The 24,496-nt window shown below is 28.2% G+C and overlaps 1 protein-coding gene across 2 annotated transcripts in view; it reads left to right on the forward strand.

Moving 5' to 3' along the window:
- The window catches only part of LOC145261050 (histone deacetylase 2), a 100,741-nt gene that overhangs the window by 15,564 nt on the left and 60,681 nt on the right, over window positions 1-24,496 (forward strand). For both annotated transcript variants that reach the window (XM_080119211.1, XM_080119212.1), the window contains exon 2: window positions 12,004-12,116. In XM_080119211.1, the coding sequence (XP_079975337.1) occupies window positions 12,004-12,116 (113 nt within the window). The remainder of the gene's footprint in view (window positions 1-12,003; window positions 12,117-24,496) is intronic.

Consider the following 24,496-nt stretch of genomic DNA (forward strand, 5'->3'; position numbering starts at 1 on the left):
TTGGCCGGGTGTTTGGAGGTGTAAGAGGAAAAAAAAGTTTTAGTAGGAAAGTAGGCTTGAACCCGAACCTTTGACGTGAAGGTGGAAACGAAATGGAAAAAACCCTGGGACCTAACCATCTCAGCCACGAGAGAAGAAGAGGAATGAAAAGCATCTTAATTTAACGTTTATAAAATTAAATTGACAGGTGTGAGAAACTTAAGTTGCGTGATGTTTGACCTTGAAACCTGACGCGGCTGCAAGCCAGTTTTCACTTGTTTTATACTGATTTCGAAAGAAACACGTGATCGAAATATCTGGAAAAAATAGCGTGTGAAAATCTGGCAAATTAAATACACACCTGATCCCCGTTCTTAAGTTGTAGATATTATCATTTCGACATGATATAAAAAATTTTAAGAAGCAAGCCAAGCGAGAAGGCCGACAAAAAAACCCTTTTGCAGACATACACAAAAAGCAAACATACATACACACATTTTCGCTTTTATATATATATATATATATATATATATATATATATAAGATAGACTAGCGGGGGTACTTGGCGTTGCCCAGGTGTGTGTGGTGGGGGTAGATCAAAAAAGCAAAAAAAAAAGCTTTGGTAGGATGGTAGGCTTGAAAACAATTAAAAAAAAACGTTAAATAAAAAAAAAAAAAAAAAAAAATGTTTGGGGTGGGGTTTAGATCGAAACACTGTTAAACTTTTAAAAAATCTAGGGGAAAAAAAAAACGGCGAACTTGATATAAAATGATGATTTTTAGCTGGTCATGCAAACACAGGCAAGTGTCTTTAGTGTAATAGATATACACATACAAAAAAAACAAGAATCAATAATGAAAATTGAATAAATTAGGATATTTATTAATCTATCAAAAATTCAAACAAGGAATTAAAAATATCCTTAATCCATGCATTTTCATAGATACTGTTTTCATCAGAAGAAACATTAGTCAAAAAGAAATGTCATTTGTTAGCATAAATAATTTTTTTTGTCTTTGTTTTATCATTATTTCCATGGCAAGTGCTCATCTGAGCTCCAGTCTCTGGTCTCCTCTCTCCAATCTTTCACGAAAAAACACCTGTCTAGCAAAACACACTGTCAATAATTTTCCCCACTCTTTATCTGTGCCTAAATCAAAACGTAGATTCCATGAACAAAGCTTCTTTCTTAGAACTGCACGCCTGTGGAACACTTTCATTTGCTTGCTTCTCAGCTAACTACAACTTGGTAATCTTCAAGTCCAACATAAACAAATTCTTGATGAACCGCCCCCTTAAGTAATCCAATTTACCAAATTTCCATTACTAATGATTACTACAATATTATCCTATTGACTACTGTACACTCTATGACCCTTAACCTCTAGCGGCCTCCGGACCTTGTATGGCAAGACCCCGGGCGACACCAGATAGTCTTGCTTGTCAAATAGAGGAAGAGATGGCAGAAGATGGGGGGGGAGGATGTTGATGTCTGATTGGGACCAAACAAATGTCTATGGGATTTTGTCAGAAAGAGAAAAACCAAATGATAATTGTTCTTATCTTATTGCTGTTATATATCTGTTAACAACGAAAAGGTTGTTTTTAAAACCTCTGTAGGGCGATATAAAAGACAGCTTGGGGTGAGGGGTCGCCGCCAGGCATTGTTCGACCTGGGGTGACTAATAACTCCTAATTTGATGATACGTTAACACCTCAGTGCAATGAGGGTAAAAAATGGGTATAGATAAGCCGAGAGGAGGAGTAGAAATTAGGGAAACAGAAAGGGAGGAAATTCAGAAAAGGGAAAGGGAGTACAAATTAATAGGATAAAAGAAGAGAGGGAGAGGAAAAGGGGGAAAAAAAAAAAGAAAGAATAACTCCAAAAAGGTGAAAGGAGGAATTACTGATTTGATAAAGACAAGACACTTGGCTAATCGGCGGCGTCTTTTCGCTCTGGCCGGCGGAAGCTGGTCATGATAAAAACAATTGATGGAAGAGGTCTTCGGAAAACTAGCCAAGATCATCACGAATAGAAGAGGAAAAGGCACCTGCATCTAGAATCCTTGCTTGAAATTAGCGAAAAAAAAAAAAAAAAGTAGCGATTTTTAATAAGCTGAATTTCCTTTCTGCACGACATGTATGCTGAATTTATTGCCAATAATGTAATTTGTGATACAGAAACTTCCCTGGCATTGTTGATCATTTAATACTTGCAACTTGTGAAGAGTGACCCATTAATTTCAGCTGCCAGGACCCTGCTCTTCAAGCCGCAACAGCGAGAGACGCCTACTTGCCAGTTCCAACGCCTGTGAGAGTCCAACCACAGAACCTAACGTAGGCGATCACCTAGCCGCATCCCGGTATTGCCCGGACTTAAGGTTGTGAGCGCTGTAACCCTGAGTATCAGCGGCTGATTTTTGAAGGTCTGATCGAGACTGGTGCATGTTGAGAGGTCCAGTACTTGACAGAGTAGAGGTGTGGCCACATGCCCTTAGGGTTAGTACACGATACCTTATATCATGTGTGCACAGCCTATGGGTGAGGTAGTGGTTACACTTAAGTGATGACTCCTATATAAAAAGAAAAAAAAAAAGAATTTTCAATCGATAAAAAGTAAAAGCTCAAATAATTAATGAAGTTTTATTCCCTAAGGTCCAAAAATATGAATCTGGAATCTGAGGTGTAAATTTTAGTCTGTTAAATTTGAAAATATCAAATAGTCCATGGAGTTTGTAAGATTCAAAATGAAGCTTTTGCAATCTGAAGTATGAATTCCAAAAAGTCAATATTGGAAGTTGAAAACATTAATATTGTAATTCATTTTCATCCCCAATTGTTTTTGTGTATATCGCTAATATAAACGGCAATTGTTTGTATGTGTTTCCATGTCCAACGATAAAAAAAAATGACAAAACAAATAACTAGACTTTTTCTTTTTCCTGTATCAGGAATATTGAAAGTGATTAAAATAAACAACAAATAACTTCATTATTTTCCTCTGTGATTTAGTTTACTTTTTATAGCAAATATACCCAGATCCCCCATCTAACCTGTGTTGAGGTAGCGGCAGCTTTGAAACATGAGCATCTGATCATTTTGATGCCAAACTCCCAATAGATAGAAATGTCTTGCTTCTCTGGTGGTATTGAATTCTTACTATGATGTTACATCCTGTAGACAGTTTTGACTTCTAACGGAAAATTTGATTTCTTTACTTAATCTAACCATGTGTGGAAATTTTTTTTTTTTTTTTTTTAACCGATTTTTACACGGCTATTGTGTTAAAATGCAGAATTATAATTTTATCATCCAAAACAATTTAGTCGTCTGAGTTTATGGAGCAAAAAAAAAAAAAAAAAGAAGCAATATCAGTTTTAACCCTGCACTGGTCACCCGAGTGTTTCAAACATGGTTAAGCCCCATGGGGTTTTTATACACCCCAATACAAAAATTTTTTTAGTTTTTAGTGGTAGGATGATTCCAGTATTTTTCCTGATTCCGATGCAAGTAACCAATTCCGATTCTTTATAATCTCTAAATATTTAACTATATAGTTGTATTTTTCTGATTACTGTAAAAACACATTCTGAATGTAATAATATACTTGTTTGGAAAGATCTATCGATTTTAATTTTACTGGTATTTTAAAATCAATAAATATTTTATCATTATTACCAACAATGGAAGATTTAGTTTTGAACAAAATCAAATAAAAAAAGACAAAAGAATCGTTTTGGCATTGGAAAATCTGTAGAAATTTTTCTGATTCTGATACCCTCAAATATTCCGTTTTTTTTTTTTTCCTTTATCCAATTAATCATCCCAACACTACTAATTTTATTTTGTAAAATATAGTTATCCTGCTGAACAGCTTGAATCAATTGTATCTTGTTGATATTAATATAAAAAAATATAAAATAAATTATAAAACTAAGGACAAATTAAGATATTCCATTAGCTAAGCTCATAGTTACAAGACAAGAGTAAATAAATTGTAAATAAAATAATAATCCCATCAAAGCTTATGATAAAGAAAATACCAAAACATATTAATTCTATATTAAATATTACTATTCTAATGAAACGTGTTTATATCTACAAACGTTTATTCCCACTTGAAAAATACAAAAATATATAAATCATAAAATCATACCTACATTAGTCGGCTGGGGTGACTGAACAACCCAAAAGGGGCAAAGCAACATCTACCTTTAAGGAAAACTGCGATACGACTGTCATACCATGTGTGCTATACCCTCACTGAGTCAGGAGAGTACTTGGAGGGAGGAAAAATGTTGCCAACTAGGAATTATAAGCACTTAAACAAAGTTTGGGTGACAAAACCCCCCATGGGATTAATGTAGGGTTAAAGGCGCATAAAAATATAGAAGAAAGGATAACAGGAGATAGACTGCTTCTGTCATCGTCATGATTTGTAGAAAATTAACCTTAAAAAATCATGTGTGCTGCATATGGTCCAACAGCGTTTGCCATTCCTTGTACTTCTACTTCTACTCCTTTTCCATTCCTATTGAATGTAACTTTTCTATTTTTAAAGTTGGACTTGTATACCATTTAAGCTGACAAATCAAACTTTGCTTCTGATTAGCCAATTTGCATTTGTTATTGTTGTACAGTGTTATTGGCAACATAAATAACATACTTTGCTACAATTTTAGAAATTTCTTTATCTTATCCAAATGACTGCTAATATTGAACATAATGACCTAAAAATAAATCAGCAAGGGGAATAACTTATTTTAGGTTGATATATAAAAGTTGTCTATCATGTGCAAACAAGTAAAACTCAAAAACAATTATTTCATTGTATTCTGGCTAATTCCGAAAAGGTAATTTTGAATTCGACTATGGGTTCTTTTTTGTGATCCTGAGGTTGTGTGCGGCATCTACACTGGACCTGATCATTTGTTTGGATTTGGTGCTTGATTTTTGCACTGGCTATAGCGTCAATCGTGATTTTTTTTTTAAATCACCATTGTAAAAAAGAATTTTCTTCAAAATAAAATCCCAACTTTTAAAATGTTTGAAATTACAATTATATTCGTTTTTCTTACTAAACGACAGATTTGCAATGAGAAATTTGAAACTGGTTGAATCCAAGCACACGTTCCAGCAACCACAATCCTTCAACTTGGGGCCTAGAAGTTTATCTGTCTCTCAGACCAAGCTACAACTGACTGCTTTGCTTATAGAATTCTGTTCCAATTATCATAATTATGGAAAAACGCATGTTGATTTGCATGCTAGGATTGTGTCGCAATGACGGGCTGGGAGAGAAGTGCATCCGGTGCAGTCTATGACGAGGTTGTACCGAAGCACCTGCACCTTGATTGCCAAGCAAGGTGACATATGCAGTGGTGTTTTGCTCCAAAGTTCTTTTCAACGTTCTCCATGGTATTTGTTGACTATCGGACTCGTCTCTGTATATCAATTAAATAGCGATGGATGCAGCAGTCAGCGATGGCAGTGAGTGAAAAGACAAGTCCCTTCTATTGCAGCCACGGTCATCACCTCATTTCCCTTTCCACTGTTCATGTGGCCTGTCTTTGTCAATGACATCGGCACAAAAGCCTGCAGATAAAGAGTCCTCGTGGATACAATGACAATGCTTGCAACAGCCTTTTCAAGAACATCTAGTTTGGGCTTGAGTTTTCTTAGTCTTGCAGGATTCAGGAACAAATACTGTTGTTGGTGTCAGGGAATGTGATTTAGAATAACTATCATACATTGTGACTCAATCTGTGAAGACATTACATCGAACAGAAATAAAGTTTCTTACTTTAATCGTTTTCTATTAGCAAATTAACTGAAATACAGGATCAGCCTAATTTGGAAAAAAACGAACTCCTTCAAGATGTGACTACATGGTGGAATTCAGCATATTTTATGTTGAAAATAAAGTAAGAATAGTGAAACTCTCTTGTAATGTGCATTGTTAAGATTCCTACCTTAACAACGTACCAATGGGGACCGGAAAATATTCAGTTCTTGAGTCCATGTGAAGAAATCATCAAAGAAACAAGTCACAGAACATCAACCATTTCAATACCTACAAATTTAGCTCTGAGGTTATTTCTGTCAAAAGCTGTCCAATTTACTTTTATTATTTCTGACTTTAGTGGAATCCTTCTTACAATTCAGGTTATCAATCGAAACAAGATTTTCATCCTATCTAAAAAGTTGTGCACGCCTATTTTCCTATATCCATGATTCAAATATTAATTTTAAAAGATTGTCATGAAAGCATATTTAGAATTGGATTCTACATCTATTTTTAACTGATGATAATGAAGCAGAATCAGCAGGATACACTATCCTGCTGAGGATGAAGAAACACGAACAAATGTAAATTACGACATGACAACTTTGAAACCAACGGACAAAAAACCCAGTAAAAATGTCACAAGATGTTTTCATCACTTCTAGTATAAGAAGTAAAAAGTACAATTATTTCTAATTTAATTTCGGTCTTCATTTTTTTAGGTGTGAAAAGTGGGCATCGTTTAATAATAGCAAAATTGCAACGATGGACAAGTTTTAAAGTATCATCAAATAAACGTAAACCAAATGACAACAAATATGTACATTCAATATAATTCTGTACATAATGATTGTTATGCCTATTTTTTTAAACAATTACAACTGCAATTTCATTATAAGTCGATAAAAATGCTGATATATTCAAATGTTGGTGGCGGAAATAAAGTACCAAATATCATAAACCTATACTAATCTCAAAATCACACATCTGGGCAGGAGCTGCTAGAAAGGACTTATCCTGCTTTGATAGTTCAAAATAGATCTTGTAGTCTTGTGTGGATGTCCTTTTCTCTTCCCTGCAACCTCTTTCTCACAGAAGACATATTGCAGTTTGTCTCTGCTTTATTGTTATTTTTATGGTATCGACTGAGTTCCAATCTATGGTCCCGCTCTGCGAAACTTCTACAAGAAACACCTGTCTAGCAGAAAACACTATCAACAATTTCCCCCACTCTTTATCTGTGCCTAAACCTAAACGTAGATTCCATGAACAAAGCTTCTTTCTTAGAACTGCACGCCTGTGGAATTGTCTTCCGTTTTCCTGCTTTCCAGCTGACTACAATATGGTTGTCTTCAAGTCTAATGAAAACAAGTTTTTGATGAGCCGTTCCAAATAAGTTTACAAATTTACCGAATTTTCATTACTGACTTTATTGTCCAATTGTCTACTGTACACTCTGTAACCCTTATCCTCGAGTGGCCCCTTGGCCTTGATAAGTGGTGATGTCTTTGTAAAAAAAAAAAAAAAAAATCTTAAAAAATATACAAATCTGGAATATAGCATGCTTAATCAATACATATTGTAGAATGCTATATCCAAACATCTGCTGGTCCTGGATATGACCTTAAATTATACCCAGTGGTGAGGCCCCAGCTTACGGGCTTTGGGGAGTGTGGAGCCACCCTTTAATTGCCATTGCTCCCAGGTCCACTCTGACCCGGAGTGGTAGTACCTGTTAGGGTCCCAACTATGGGTTAAATAGAAACCGACTTGAAAACAACAAATATATTCTATTAAAAAATTTTTCTTCAAAATCTTTGGATTCGGTATTAAATAATCTGAAAAGGGTTGATATGCCGTAAAACAAAAATAACCAACCAAACATCCGCTATATAACATAATATGTATTTCTTGAATAGTCTTAAGAAAATGTAATAATTTTATGTAGCGTTTTTTGCTTTTTTTATTATCATGGCGATGTAATTAAGTAAATAAACATGTTCAACATCAATTTAACTTTAATAAAAAAGAGAGCTGCATGTTATCAATGATTATTTCTTAATACAATTGGTATTTCTTTGCGATTCTGTTGAATTCTTTACTTGGTACTGATCACATTTGTCTATTTGAGATGGTTCCCCCAACTCCTTCCCCAGTAAAACGCATACAGAGAAAAAACTTCAGTTGTCCTCCTTCAATGTTTTTTTTTTGTACATTTTCACCCCAAACAAGGCACATAGCCACGTTGGTGTAGGGGGCTACTATCAGGGGCAGCAACTACTGGGGCACTATGTTGGGATTTGGGCAGCAAGATCTTGGTTCACGTTACCCTTGAACTTCTGCATGTCAGTACAGTTAGGGAAGCAGGGACCTGGAATGGAATTCTAGAGTCTAGCGGTTCTGGGGAAGAAACTACTGGAGTAGAAAGATCTTTTATATCTAGGGATCTCTGTATGGGGGTGGGATTTAGCTGCCTGTCGGGTTTGTCGAGGGTGTCTACGTCGTGGGGGCTTAAGTGTCTGCAGTTCGTCAGAGCGTTCACCATTGTGGCACAAATCACTTTTGTATTGTTTATCAAATTATTAGGTGAAAGTACAGACTAGTTACAAAAATATCCTCTCCTTCACATGTTCAGAAATGGGTTTTGAAAAAGTTCTCTGCGTAAATACTATTTTTTTGTTTTAACATTATTTTATTTTTGGATTGACTTTGTTCAAGTTAATGCTGTGATTGTTTAAAAATGATTTATGCTGAATACACAGAAAAAGTCCTTTCTGATTAATGTTTACAAGTTTTAAAATACAAAACAAATTTGCCTGTTTTTCAGATTAACAGAATATTTTTTAACTGGTAAACATTAATTAGAAAGGACTTTTTCATCGAACAAGTGTGAAGCAGAATAATTTACACAAACCGGAATTGATAAGAGATTCGTTCATTTTTTTTTTTTTCATACGATAATCTAGGACGCTATAAAATTTCTATCTTAACAACTTACCAATAGGGACTTGTTCAAAAACTTATCCAGTTACTGAGTTGATTTGAAAAAAATCACCAAAGAAGCAAGTCACAGAACTTCAACCATATCGATGATAATACTTATAATTTTAGCTTTGAGGTTATTTCTTTCAAAAGCTGTCCAATTTAATTCTCATATTTATGACTTTAGTGTAATCCTTACGAGTGTTGAACAATTCAATGAATCAATGGAAACAAGATTTTCATCCAATCTAAATGATAAAAACTTGTCTACTGTCTTAGATCCAAGATTTAAATTTAAATTTCAAAAGACTGACATGGAAAACACTAAGAATTGGATTTTACATCTACTTTCTACTGATGATAATGAATCATCAGCAGGATACACTACCTCACTATTGAGGGTCAAGAAGATCACAGTGAAAGTAAAACCGTATCTCTTTCAAGCCTGTTTGATGAATTGGCTTTGAATAAGGCAACACTAACAAATGGAAACTTGGAGCAGGTAGAAATTGAATTAAACCTAGATCTTGCAACTGCAACAGAAATTCAAGAATCGCAAGCTAAACTCAAGGAGTAAATCCCTTATAGTTAAGTTCACAAAAGAACTTGACCTTGTGTAATTTTACAACTACTAATAAGAGATGATGATCCATTTCGGTGATAAAAGAAGACACGAGATCTTACCACTGTTGAGTAAATTAGCTTTAAAATATTTAAGCGCACCACCTTGATGTGTGGAAAGTGAGAGGCTCTATAGTGCAGGTGGTAATGTGCATGAACCTACGAGGAACATGTCCTGAGAATGGGGAAACAAATGTTTCTACATTACAACTTAAGTGTTCAACTTTAAATATTGGGGAGACTATGAGAGCAAAGGAGGCAAGTAGCTAGCATAGAAGAGAAAGTAGAGCAGCAGCAAGTGCAGAACTTCAACTTATAGTTATTCACTTAAAGAATTACAATTTGTACTTTGTAGTTGGTTTGTAATTTCTTTTTTTTAATTATATTCATTTAAGAATTAGAAATTGTATTTTGTAATCTATAAATATAAAAGCGAAAATGTTTGTCTGTGTGTTTTCGTGTATGTCCAAGAAAGGCTTTTTTTCCGAGAACCGATCAGTCGCCTCAAAACTTCTAAAACTTTTTATATCGTGCCTAAATGATAATATCTACGAGTTAACAACCGGGGTCGCCTGGCTATTTAATTTGCTCGACTTTCAAAAGATAAATATTCAACAATTTTCGATCGCCGCATGTGCATTAAGCTTTTTCGTATAAAAAAAGAATCTAACAGACTTGCGGTAAATAAAACACTGTCCCACACTCAAGTCAACATCATTAACTTGTCAAAAACGGGCACCTACCAAGTCGCACCTTTTTTTTTTTTTTTTTTAATTTTTATTTTTTTTTTTCACGCTTTATTTTCTAACTGCGCGTCAAGGCTTCGTATTTTTTTTTTTTTTTTTTTTTTTTTTAAACAACAAACGATTTTTTTCTTCATTTACTCAAAAACACACATCTACAAACACCCGGACAATGCCGGGTACCCCCTGCTAGTTTTAGTTAATAAAGGCAAAAAACCATAATAGTGACCAGACACTTAATTAAATGTTAATTTAAATTAGTAGTTACTATGTTAATTTGTCAAAGCGATCTAATGAGTCACTTGGCAATGATTAAATGGTTTAAATTTAATAGGAAAGAGAAAAGTAATCAAATTTGCCGATTACTAATTAATCGGCAAAGTGACCGATTACGTGCTGATTAATCGGTACACCCATAATATTAATTTTAAGTTAATTCCCTAAACGGCTGGGTCTATTCCCCCCCCCCGTGAAATTTCACACGGTATATTTGTATGCCTGACAGTGTTCCTTGATAGGTTTTGTATCTGAAAGTTTTTGTTAAGTATCGGTAATGGAAATAATTCGATGAAAGAAGGAACAGGTGATTTTGACTAAAGTTAACACCTTATACAGCCTAACACACAAGTGCATTTGAGAAGTTTCATTACCACACAAGCAGAAAGGCTTAACATATATAAAATCAACAATAGGTTCTTTGATATGACAGGGGCGCGTTTGAATAGAATGTTTCTGTTTAGAGCACAATTGAAGTGTGATACTTAACTTTCGCATTTTAAACTTTAAGCCATTATTATATATTGTAACATGTGTAAGATTATATATAAAAATCATTTGATAAAATAGATTCTCTACAGTGCAATAAAAACTTATAATAGTGTATTGTATACTGTTACTGCAGGGAGGCATGTGAAGCTTCCTTCTAATGCACCATGGTGGGTACCCAACTCGAGCAGGCAATCAATCAATTTTATTGAAAAATAAGCGATTTCACCGATTCTGATTTATAATAAAATACGAGAGGGTGAAACATTTGATCATCATTGAGAATGGTCAGTCATGAATACTAAGCACTACCTAGTGGTCGTTTTGTGCAGATGAGATTTTGTAAACAATGGTTTCATCAGAATGGAGCAATTCGTCAAATGACTCGTTGGAATTCCTGTGAGGATACTCAGGTAATTATTTTTTTTTTTCTTTTGGAAATCTCTTTAGACAAGGCATGAAGCCATTTGACATAAGGAACTTAAAAAAACAAAAAAATACTTCAAGGTGAAAAACTAACCAACAATAACTGTTAGACGGATAGAAAACGGTAATTCTTCCTCCTTTGTCAGAAATATCGCTCATGAAATGTGAGGACAAAAGGGTTTTTGTCAGATCTTGAATGTGCTTCATACTCTTTGGACTTGTTGGGGTACTTCAACGACCTATCAAGATGGATTATGTGTGAATTGAAGTTTACCATTCCAGCTCAAACCAGTCATATCCGGGTGTGCTTACAATTTGGAGTATATCATTAAATGCAGCCCCCCCCCCCCCGGATAGTAACACGCTATAAATTCTGTAAACACCTTTTAATTTAACAATACCTTTTTTTTTTTCTCTCTCCTTTTTAAAAAAGCAAAAACAAACCTAAGTTAAATAAATTATGTCCTCCTCCTCCTCCTCCTCCTCCTCCTCTTTTCCTACTCCTCCTCCTACTCTTTTCCTACTCCTCTTTTTATTTATTTTATTGTTTTATTTATTTATTTTTTTTTATTTTTCCTTCATCTGAAGTGTAATTGATTTGACATGTTTTTGACATTTCTTTGTGTTCACAAATATATGTAAATTAAATAAATTTCTGAATTTGTAAGACATTAATGTTTTTTTTTTTTTTTTTTTTATAGGGGACATTGGTAATTACTATTACGGTCAGGGGCATCCTATGAAGCCCCATCGTATTCGAATGACCCATAACCTCATCCTGAACTATGGCCTCTACAGAAAAATGGAAATATATGTAAGATTACCCTTTGTTTTTCTTTAATTTAATCATCGAATGCAATGAATTTTAGTTTTTATGCATTTTTAAACTTATACAGAAACAGAACAAAAGTTTTTGTTTTTCTTTAATTTAATCATCGAATGCAATGAAGTAATTTTAGTTTTTATGCAGTTTTGCATTTTTAAACTTATACAGAAACAGAACAAAAGTTTTTGTTTTTCTTTAATTTAATCATCGAATGCAATGAAGTAATTTTAGTTTTTATGCAGTTTTGCATTTTTAAACTTATACAGAAACAGAACAAAAGTTTTTGTTTTTCTTTAATTTAATCATCGAATGCAATGAAGTAATTTTAGTTTTTATGCAGTTTTGCATTTTTAAACTTATACAGAAACAGAACAAAAGTTTTTGTTTTTCTTTAATTTAATCATGGAATGCAATGAAGTAATTTTAGTTTTTATGCATTTTTGCATTTTTAAACTTATACAGAAACAGAACAAAAGTTTTTGTTTTTCTTTAATTTAATCATCGAATGCAATGAAGTAATTTTAGTTTTTATGCATTTTTGCATTTTTAAACTTATACAGAAACAGAACAAAAGTTTTTGTTTTTCTTTAATTTAATCATCGAATGCAATGAAGTAATTTTAGTTTTTATGCAGTTTTGCATTTTTAAACTTATACAGAAACAGAACAAAAGTTTTTGTTTTTCTTTAATTTAATCATGGAATGCAATGAAGTAATTTTAGTTTTTATGCAGTTTTGCATTTTTAAACTTATACAGAAACAGAACAAAAGTTTTTGTTTTTCTTTAATTTAATCATCGAATGCAATGAAGTAATTTTAGTTTTTATGCAGTTTTGCATTTTTAAACTTATACAGAAACAGAACAAAAGTTTTTGTTTTTCTTTAATTTAATCATGGAATGCAATGAAGTAATTTTAGTTTTTATGCATTTTTGCATTTTTAAACTTATACAGAAACAGAACAAAAGTTTTTGTTTTTCTTTAATTTAATCATGGAATGCAATGAAGTAATTTTAGTTTTTATGCAGTTTTGCATTTTTAAACTTATACAGAAACAGAACAAAAGTTTTTGTTTTTCTTTAATTTAATCATGGAATGCAATGAAGTAATTTTAGTTTTTATGCAGTTTTGCATTTTTAAACTTATACAGAAACAGAACAAAAGTTTTTGTTTTTCTTTAATTTAATCATGGAATGCAATGAAGTAATTTTAGTTTTTATGCAGTTTTGCATTTTTAAACTTATACAGAAACAGAACAAAAGTTTTTGTTTTTCTTTAATTTAATCATGGAATGCAATGAAGTAATTTTGGTTTTTATGCATTTTTGCATTTTTAAACTTATACAGAAACAGAACAAAAGTTTTTGTTTTTCTTTAATTTAATCATCGAATGCAATGAAGTAATTTTAGTTTTTATGCATTTTTGCATTTTTAAACTTATACAGAAACAGAACAAAAGTTTTTGTTTTTCTTTAATTTAATCATGGAATGCAATTAATTTTAGTTTTTATGCATTTTTGCATTTTTAAACTTATACAGAAACAGAACAAAAGTTTTTGTTTTTCTTTAATTTAATCATGGAATGCAATTAATTTTAGTTTTTATGCATTTTTGCATTTTTAAACTTATACAGAAACAGAACAAAAGTTTTTGTTTTTCTTTAATTTAATCATGGAATGCAATTAATTTTAGTTTTTATGCATTTTTGCATTTTTAAACTTATACAGAAACAGAACAAAAGTTTTTGTTTTTCTTTAATTTAATCATCGAATGCAATGAAGTAATTTTAGTTTTTATGCAGTTTTGCATTTTTAAACTTATACAGAAACAGAACAAAAGTTTTTGTTTTTCTTTAATTTAATCATGGAATGCAATGAAGTAATTTTAGTTTTTATGCAGTTTTGCATTTTTAAACTTATACAGAAACAGAACAAAAGTTTTTGTTTTTCTTTAATTTAATCATCGAATGCAATGAAGTAATTTTAGTTTTTATGCAGTTTTGCATTTTTAAACTTATACAGAAACAGAACAAAAGTTTTTGTTTTTCTTTAATTTAATCATGGAATGCAATGAAGTAATTTTAGTTTTTATGCATTTTTGCATTTTTAAACTTATACAGAAACAGAACAAAAGTTTTTGTTTTTCTTTAATTTAATCATGGAATGCAATGAAGTAATTTTAGTTTTTATGCAGTTTTGCATTTTTAAACTTATACAGAAACAGAACAAAAGTTTTTGTTTTTCTTTAATTTAATCATGGAATGCAATGAAGTAATTTTAGTTTTTATGCAGTTTTGCATTTTTAAACTTATACAGAAACAGAACAAAAGTTTTTGTTTTTCTTTAATTTAATCATGGAATGCAATGAAGTAATTTTAGTTTTTATGCAGTTTTGCATTTTTAAACTTATACAGAAACAGAACAAAAGTTTTTGTTTTTCTTTAATTTAATCATGGAATGCAATGAAGTAATTTTGGTTTTTATGCATTTTTGCATTTTTAAACTTATACAGAAACAGAACAAAAGTTTTTGTTTTTCTTTAATTTAATCATCGAATGCAATGAAGTAATTTTAGTTTTTATGCATTTTTGCATTTTTAAACTTATACAGAAACAGAACAAAAGTTTTTGTTTTTCTTTAATTTAATCATGGAATGCAATTAATTTTAGTTTTTATGCATTTTTGCATTTTTAAACTTATACAGAAACAGAACAAAAGTTTTTGTTTTTCTTTAATTTAATCATGGAATGCAATTAATTTTAGTTTTTATGCATTTTTGCATTTTTAAACTTATACAGAAACAGAACAAAAGTTTTTGTTTTTCTTTAATTTAATCATGGAATGCAATTAATTTTAGTTTTTATGCATTTTTGCATTTTTAAACTTATACAGAAACAGAACAAAAGTTTTTGTTTTTCTTTAATTTAATCATCGAATGCAATGAAGTAATTTTAGTTTTTATGCAGTTTTGCATTTTTAAACTTATACAGAAACAGAACAAAAGTTTTTGTTTTTCTTTAATTTAATCATGGAATGCAATGAAGTAATTTTAGTTTTTATGCATTTTTGCATTTTTAAACTTATACAGAAACAGAACAAAAGTTTTTGTTTTTCTTTAATTTAATCATCGAATGCAATGAAGTAATTTTAGTTTTTATGCATTTTTGCATTTTTAAACTTATACAGAAACAGAACAAAAGTTTTTGTTTTTCTTTAATTTAATCATGGAATGCAATTAATTTTAGTTTTTATGCATTTTTGCATTTTTAAACTTATACAGAAACAGAACAAAAGTTTTTGTTTTTCTTTAATTTAATCATGGAATGCAATTAATTTTAGTTTTTATGCATTTTTGCATTTTTAAACTTATACAGAAACAGAACAAAAGTTTTTGTTTTTCTTTAATTTAATCATCGAATGCAATGAAGTAATTTTAGTTTTTATGCAGTTTTGCATTTTTAAACTTATACAGAAACAGAACAAAAGTTTTTGTTTTTCTTTAATTTAATCATCGAATGCAATGAAGTAATTTTAGTTTTTATGCAGTTTTGCATTTTTAAACTTATACAGAAACAGAACAAAAGTTTTTGTTTTTCTTTAATTTAATCATGGAATGCAATGAAGTAATTTTAGTTTTTATGCAGTTTTGCATTTTTAAACTTATACAGAAACAGAACAAAAGTTTTTGTTTTTCTTTAATTTAATCATGGAATGCAATGAAGTAATTTTAGTTTTTATGCAGTTTTGCATTTTTAAACTTATACAGAAACAGAACAAAAGTTTTTGTTTTTCTTTAATTTAATCATGGAATGCAATGAAGTAATTTTAGTTTTTATGCAGTTTTGCATTTTTAAACTTATACAGAAACAGAACAAAAGTTTTTGTTTTTCTTTAATTTAATCATGGAATGCAATGAAGTAATTTTAGTTTTTATGCAGTTTTGCATTTTTAAACTTATACAGAAACAGAACAAAAGTTTTTGTTTTTCTTTAATTTAATCATGGAATGCAATGAATTTTAGTTTTTATGCATTTTTGCATTTTTAAACTTATACAGAAACAGAACAAAAGTTTTTGTTTTTCTTTAATTTAATCATGGAATGCAATGAATTTTAGTTTTTATGCAGTTTTGCATTTTTAAACTTATACAGAAACAGAACAAAAGTTTTTGTTTTTCTTTAATTTAATCATGGAATGCAATGAAGTAATTTTAGTTTTTATGCAGTTTTGCATTTTTAAACTTATACAGAAACAGAACAAAAGTTTTTGTTTTTCTTTAATTTAATCATCGAATGCAATGAAGTAATTTTAGTTTTTATGCAGTTTTGCATTTTTAAACTTATACAGAAACAGAACAAAAGTTTTTGTTTTTCTTTAATTTAATCATGGAATGCAATGAAGTAATTTTAGTTTTTATGCAGTTTTGCATTTTTAAACTTATACAGAAACAGAACAAAAGTTTTTGTTTTTCTTTAATTTAATCATGGAATGCAATGAAGTAATTTTAGTTTTTATGCAGTTTTGCATTTTTAAACTTATACAGAAACAGAACAAAAGTTTTTGTTTTTCTTTAATTTAATCATGGAATGCAATTAATTTTAGTTTTTATGCATTTTTGCATTTTTAAACTTATACAGAAACAGAACAAAAGTTTTTGTTTTTCTTTAATTTAATCATGGAATGCAATTAATTTTAGTTTTTATGCATTTTTGCATTTTTAAACTTATACAGAAACAGAACAAAAGTTTTTGTTTTTCTTTAATTTAATCATCGAATGCAATGAAGTAATTTTAGTTTTTATGCAGTTTTGCATTTTTAAACTTATACAGAAACAGAACAAAAGTTTTTGTTTTTCTTTAATTTAATCATCGAATGCAATGAAGTAATTTTAGTTTTTATGCAGTTTTGCATTTTTAAACTTATACAGAAACAGAACAAAAGTTTTTGTTTTTCTTTAATTTAATCATGGAATGCAATGAAGTAATTTTAGTTTTTATGCAGTTTTGCATTTTTAAACTTATACAGAAACAGAACAAAAGTTTTTGTTTTTCTTTAATTTAATCATGGAATGCAATGAAGTAATTTTAGTTTTTATGCAGTTTTGCATTTTTAAACTTATACAGAAACAGAACAAAAGTTTTTGTTTTTCTTTAATTTAATCATGGAATGCAATGAAGTAATTTTAGTTTTTATGCAGTTTTGCATTTTTAAACTTATACAGAAACAGAACAAAAGTTTTTGTTTTTCTTTAATTTAATCATGGAATGCAATGAAGTAATTTTAGTTTTTATGCAGTTTTGCATTTTTAAACTTATACAGAAACAGAACAAAAGTTTTTGTTTTTCTTTAATTTAATCATGGAATGCAATGAATTTTAGTTTTTATGCATTTTTGCATTTTTAAACTTATACAGAAACAGAACAAAAGTTTTTGTTTTTCTTTAATTTAATCATGGAATGCAATGAATTTTAGTTTTTATGCATTTTTGCATTTTTAAACTTATACAGAAACAGAACAAAAGTTTTTGTTTTTCTTTAATTTAATCATGGAATGCAATGAATTTTAGTTTTTATGCAGTTTTGCATTTTTAAACTTATACAGAAACAGAACAAAAGTTTTTGTTTTTCTTTAATTTAATCATGGAATGCAATGAAGTAATTTTAGTTTTTATGCAGTTTTGCATTTTTAAACTTATACAGAAACAGAACAAAAGTTTTTGTTTTTCTTTAATTTAATCATCGAATGCAATGAAGTAATTTTAGTTTTTATGCAGTTTTGCATTTTTAAACTTATACAGAAACAGAACAAAAGTTTTTGTTTTTCTTTAATTTAATCATGGAATGCAATGAAGTAATTTTAGTTTTTATGCAGTTTTGCATTTTTAAACTTATACAGAAACAGAACAAAAGTTTTTGTTTTTCTTTAATTTAATCATGGAATGCAATGAAGTAATTTTAGTTTTTATGCAGTTTTGCATTTTTAAACTTATACAGAAACAGAACAAAAGTTTTTGTTTTTCTTTAATTTAATCATGGAATGCAATTAATTTTAGTTTTTATGCATTTTTGCATTTTTAAACTTATACAGAAACAGAACAAAAGTTTTTGTTTTTCTTTAATTTAATCATGGAATGCAATTAATTTTAGTTTTTATGCATTTTTGCATTTTTAAACTTATACAGAAACAGAACAAAAGTTTTTGTTTTTCTTTAATTTAATCATCGAATGCAATGAAGTAATTTTAGTTTTTATGCAGTTTTGCATTTTTAAACTTATACAGAAACAGAACAAAAGTTTTTGTTTTTCTTTAATTTAATCATCGAATGCAATGAAGTAATTTTAGTTTTTATGCAGTTTTGCATTTTTAAACTTATACAGAAACAGAACAAAAGTTTTTGTTTTTCTTTAATTTAATCATGGAATGCAATGAAGTAATTTTAGTTTTTATGCAGTTTTGCATTTTTAAACTTATACAGAAACAGAACAAAAGTTTTTGTTTTTCTTTAATTTAATCATGGAATGCAATGAAGTAATTTTAGTTTTTATGCAGTTTTGCATTTTTAAACTTATACAGAAACAGAACAAAAGTTTTTGTTTTTCTTTAATTTAATCATGGAATGCAATGAAGTAATTTTAGTTTTTATGCAGTTTTGCATTTTTAAACTTATACAGAAACAGAACAAAAGTTTTTGTTTTTCTTTAATTTAATCATGGAATGCAATGAAGTAATTTTAGTTTTTATGCAGTTTTGCATTTTTAAACTTATACAGAAACAGAACAAAAGTTTTTGTTTTTCTTTAATTTAATCATGGAATGCAATGAATTTTAGTTTTTATGCATTTTTGCATTTTTAAACTTATACAGAAACAGAACAAAAGTTTTTGTTTTTCTTTAATTTAATCATGGAATGCAATGAATTTTAGTTTTTATGCATTTTTGCATTTTTAAACTTATACAGAAACAGAACAAAAGTTTTTGTTTTTCTTTAATTTAATCATGGAATGCAATGAAGTAATTTTGGTTTTTATGCAGTTTTGCATTTTTAAACTTATACAGAAACAGAACAAAAGTTTTTGTTTTTCTTTAATTTAATCATGGAATGCAATGAATTTTAGTTTTTATGCATTTTTGCATTTTTAAACTTATACAGAAACAGAACAAAAGTTTTTGTTTTTCTTTAATTTAATCATGGAATGCAATGAATTTTAGTTTTTATGCATTTTTGCATTTTTAAACTTATACAGAAACAGAACAAAAGTTTTTGTTTTTCTTTAATTTAATCATGGAATGCAATGAAGTAATTTTGGTTTTTATGCAGTTTTGCATTTTTAAACTTATACAGAAACAGAACAAAAGTTTTTGTTTTTCTTTAATTTAATCATGGAATGCAATGAATTTTAGTTTTTATGCAGTTTTGCATTTTTAAACTTATACAGAAACAGAACAAAAGTTTTTGTTTTTCTTTAATTTAATCATCGAATGCAATGAAGTAATTTTAGTTTTTATGCAGTTTTGCATTTTTAAACTTATACAGAAACAGAACAAAAGTTTTTGTTTTTCTTTAATTTAATCATCGAATGCAATGAAGTAATTTTAGTTTTTATGCAGTTTTGCATTTTTAAACTTATACAGAAACAGAACAAAAGTTTTTGTTTTTCTTTAATTTAATCATGGAATGCAATGAAGTAATTTTAGTTTTTATGCAGTTTTGCATTTTTAAACTTATACAGAAACAGAACAAAAGTTTTTGTTTTTCTTTAATTTAATCATCGAATGCAATGAAGTAATTTTAGTTTTTATGCAGTTTTGCATTTTTAAACTTATACAGAAACAGAACAAAAGTTTTTGTTTTTCTTTAATTTAATCATCGAATGCAATGAATTTTAGTTTTTATGCAGTTTTGCATTTTTAAACTTATACAGAAACAGAACAAAAGTTTTTGTTTTTCTTTAATTTAATCATCGAATGCAATGAAGTAATTTTGGTTTTTATGCAGTTTTGCATTTTTAAACTTATACAGAAACAGAACAAAAGTTTTTGTTTTTCTTTAATTTAATCATCGAATGCAATGAAGTAATTTTAGTTTTTATGCAGTTTTGCATTTTTAAACTTATACAGAAACAGAACAAAAGTTTTTGTTTTTCTTTAATTTAATCATCGAATGCAATGAATTTTAGTTTTTATGCAGTTTTGCATTTTTAAACTTATACAGAAACAGAACAAAAGTTTTTGTTTTTCTTTAATTTAATCATCGAATGCAATGAAGTAATTTTGGTTTTTATGCAGTTTTGCATTTTTAAACTTATACAGAAACAGAACAAAAGTTTTTGTTTTTCTTTAATTTAATCATCGAATGCAATGAAGTAATTTTAGTTTTTATGCAGTTTTGCATTTTTAAACTTATACAGAAACAGAACAAAAGTTTTTGTTTTTCTTTAATTTAATCATCGAATGCAATGAATTTTAGTTTTTATGCAGTTTTGCATTTTTAAACTTATACAGAAACAGAACAAAAGTTTTTGTTTTTCTTTAATTTAATCATCGAATGCAATGAAGTAATTTTGGTTTTTATGCAGTTTTGCATTTTTAAACTTATACAGAAACAGAACAAAAGTTTTTGTTTTTCTTTAATTTAATCATCGAATGCAATGAAGTAATTTTAGTTTTTATGCAGTTTTGCATTTTTAAACTTATACAGAAACAGAACAAAAGTTTTTGTTTTTCTTTAATTTAATCATCGAATGCAATGAATTTTAGTTTTTATGCAGTTTTGCATTTTTAAACTTATACAGAAACAGAACAAAAGTTTTTGTTTTTCTTTAATTTAATCATCGAATGCAATGAAGTAATTTTGGTTTTTATGCAGTTTTGCATTTTTAAACTTATACAGAAACAGAACAAAAGTTTTTGTTTTTCTTTAATTTAATCATCGAATGCAATGAAGTAATTTTAGTTTTTATGCAGTTTTGCATTTTTAAACTTATACAGAAACAGAACAAAAGTTTTTGTTTTTCTTTAATTTAATCATCGAATGCAATGAAGTAATTTTAGTTTTTATGCAGTTTTGCATTTTTAAACTTATACAGAAACAGAACAAAAGTTTTTGTTTTTCTTTAATTTAATCATCGAATGCAATGAAGTAATTTTAGTTTTTATGCAGTTTTGCATTTTTAAACTTGTACAGAAACAGAACAAAAGTTTTTGTTTTTCTTTAATTTAATCATCGAATGCAATGAAGTAATTTTAGTTTTTATGCATTTTTGCATTTTTAAACTTATACAGAAACAGAACAAAAGTTTTTGTTTTTCTTTAATTTAATCATGGAATGCAATGAAGTAATTTTAGTTTTTATGCAGTTTTGCATTTTTAAACTTATACAGAAACAGAACAAAAGTTTTTGTTTTTCTTTAATTTAATCATGGAATGCAATGAAGTAATTTTAGTTTTTATGCATTTTTGCATTTTTAAACTTATACAGAAACAGAACAAAAGTTTTTGTTTTTCTTTAATTTAATCATGGAATGCAATGAAGTAATTTTAGTTTTTATGCAGTTTTGCATTTTTAAACTTATACAGAAACAGAACAAAAGTTTTTGTTTTTCTTTAATTTAATCATGGAATGCAATGAAGTAATTTTAGTTTTTATGCATTTTTGCATTTTTAAACTTATACAGAAACAGAACAAAAGTTTTTGTTTTTCTTTAATTTAATCATGGAATGCAATGAAGTAATTTTAGTTTTTATGCAGTTTTGCATTTTTAAACTTATACAGAAACAGAACAAAAGTTTTTGTTTTTCTTTAATTTAATCATGGAATGCAATGAAGTAATTTTAGTTTTTATGCATTTTTGCATTTTTAAACTTATACAGAAACAGAACAAAAGTTTTTGTTTTTCTTTAATTTAATCATGGAATGCAATGAAGTAATTTTAGTTTTTATGCAGTTTTGCATTTTTAAACTTATACAGAAACAGAACAAAAGTTTTTGTTTTTCTTTAATTTAATCATGGAATGCAATGAAGTAATTTTAGTTTTTATGCATTTTTGCATTTTTAAACTTATACAGAAACAGAACAAAAGTTTTTGTTTTTCTTTAATTTAATCATGGAATGCAATGAAGTAATTTTAGTTTTTATGCAGTTTTGCATTTTTAAACTTATACAGAAACAGAACAAAAGTTTTTGTTTTTCTTTAATTTAATCATGGAATGCAATGAAGTAATTTTAGTTTTTATGCAGTTTTGCATTTTTAAACTTATACAGAAACAGAACAAAAGTTTTTGTTTTTCTTTAATTTAATCATGGAATGCAATGAAGTAATTTTAGTTTTTATGCATTTTTGCATTTTTAAACTTATACAGAAACAGAACAAAAGTTTTTGTTTTTCTTTAATTTAATCATGGAATGCAATGAAGTAATTTTAGTTTTTATGCATTTTTGCATTTTTAAACTTATACAGAAACAGAACAAAAGTTTTTGTTTTTCTTTAATTTAATCATGGAATGCAATGAAGTAATTTTAGTTTTTATGCATTTTTGCATTTTTAAACTTATACAGAAACAGAACAAAAGTTTTTGTTTTTCTTTAATTTAATCATGGAATGCAATGAAGTAATTTTAGTTTTTATGCATTTTTGCATTTTTAAACTTATACAGAAACAGAACAAAAGTTTTTGTTTTTCTTTAATTTAATCATCGAATGCAATGAAGTAATTTTGGTTTTTATGCAGTTTTGCATTTTTAAACTTATACAGAAACAGAACAAAAGTTTTTGTTTTTCTTTAATTTAATCATGGAATGCAATGAAGTAATTTTGGTTTTTATGCAGTTTTGCATTTTTAAACTTATACAGAAACAGAACAAAAGTTTTTGTTTTTCTTTAATTTAATCATGGAATGCAATGAAGTAATTTTAGTTTTTATGCAGTTTTGCATTTTTAAACTTATACAGAAACAGAACAAAAGTTTTTGTTTTTCTTTAATTTAATCATGGAATGCAATGAAGTAATTTTAGTTTTTATGCAGTTTTGCATTTTTAAACTTATACAGAAACAGAACAAAAGTTTTTGTTTTTCTTTAATTTAATCATGGAATGCAATGAAGTAATTTTAGTTTTTATGCATTTTTGCATTTTTAAACTTATACAGAAACAGAACAAAAGTTTTTGTTTTTCTTTAATTTAATCATGGAATGCAATGAAGTAATTTTAGTTTTTATGCAGTTTTGCATTTTTAAACTTATACAGAAACAGAACAAAAGTTTTTGTTTTTCTTTAATTTAATCATGGAATGCAATGAAGTAATTTTAGTTTTTATGCAGTTTTGCATTTTTAAACTTATACAGAAACAGAACAAAAGTTTTTGTTTTTCTTTAATTTAATCATCGAATGCAATGAAGTAATTTTAGTTTTTATGCATTTTTGCATTTTTAAACTTATACAGAAACAGAACAAAAGTTTTTGTTTTTCTTTAATTTAATCATGGAATGCAATGAAGTAATTTTAGTTTTTATGCAGTTTTGCATTTTTAAACTTATACAGAAACAGAACAAAAGTTTTTGTTTTTCTTTAATTTAATCATGGAATGCAATGAAGTAATTTTAGTTTTTATGCATTTTTGCATTTTTAAACTTATACAGAAACAGAACAAAAGTTTTTGTTTTTCTTTAATTTAATCATGGAATGCAATGAAGTAATTTTAGTTTTTATGCAGTTTTGCATTTTTAAACTTATACAGAAACAGAACAAAAGTTTTTGTTTTTCTTTAATTTAATCATGGAATGCAATGAAGTAATTTTAGTTTTTATGCATTTTTGCATTTTTAAACTTATACAGAAACAGAACAAAAGTTTTTGTTTTTCTTTAATTTAATCATGGAATGCAATGAAGTAATTTTAGTTTTTATGCAGTTTTGCATTTTTAAACTTATACAGAAACAGAACAAAAGTTTTTGTTTTTCTTTAATTTAATCATGGAATGCAATGAAGTAATTTTAGTTTTTATGCATTTTTGCATTTTTAAACTTATACAGAAACAGAACAAAAGTTTTTGTTTTTCTTTAATTTAATCATGGAATGCAATGAAGTAATTTTAGTTTTTATGCAGTTTTGCATTTTTAAACTTATACAGAAACAGAACAAAAGTTTTTGTTTTTCTTTAATTTAATCATGGAATGCAATGAAGTAATTTTAGTTTTTATGCATTTTTGCATTTTTAAACTTATACAGAAACAGAACAAAAGTTTTTGTTTTTCTTTAATTTAATCATGGAATGCAATGAAGTAATTTTAGTTTTTATGCAGTTTTGCATTTTTAAACTTATACAGAAACAGAACAAAAGTTTTTGTTTTTCTTTAATTTAATCATGGAATGCAATGAAG

This window comes from Euprymna scolopes, chromosome 37 (genome assembly GCF_053919585.1).
Source record: "Euprymna scolopes isolate OS-2025 chromosome 37, ASM5391958v1, whole genome shotgun sequence".
Lineage (NCBI taxonomy): Eukaryota > Metazoa > Mollusca > Cephalopoda > Sepiida > Sepiolidae > Euprymna > Euprymna scolopes.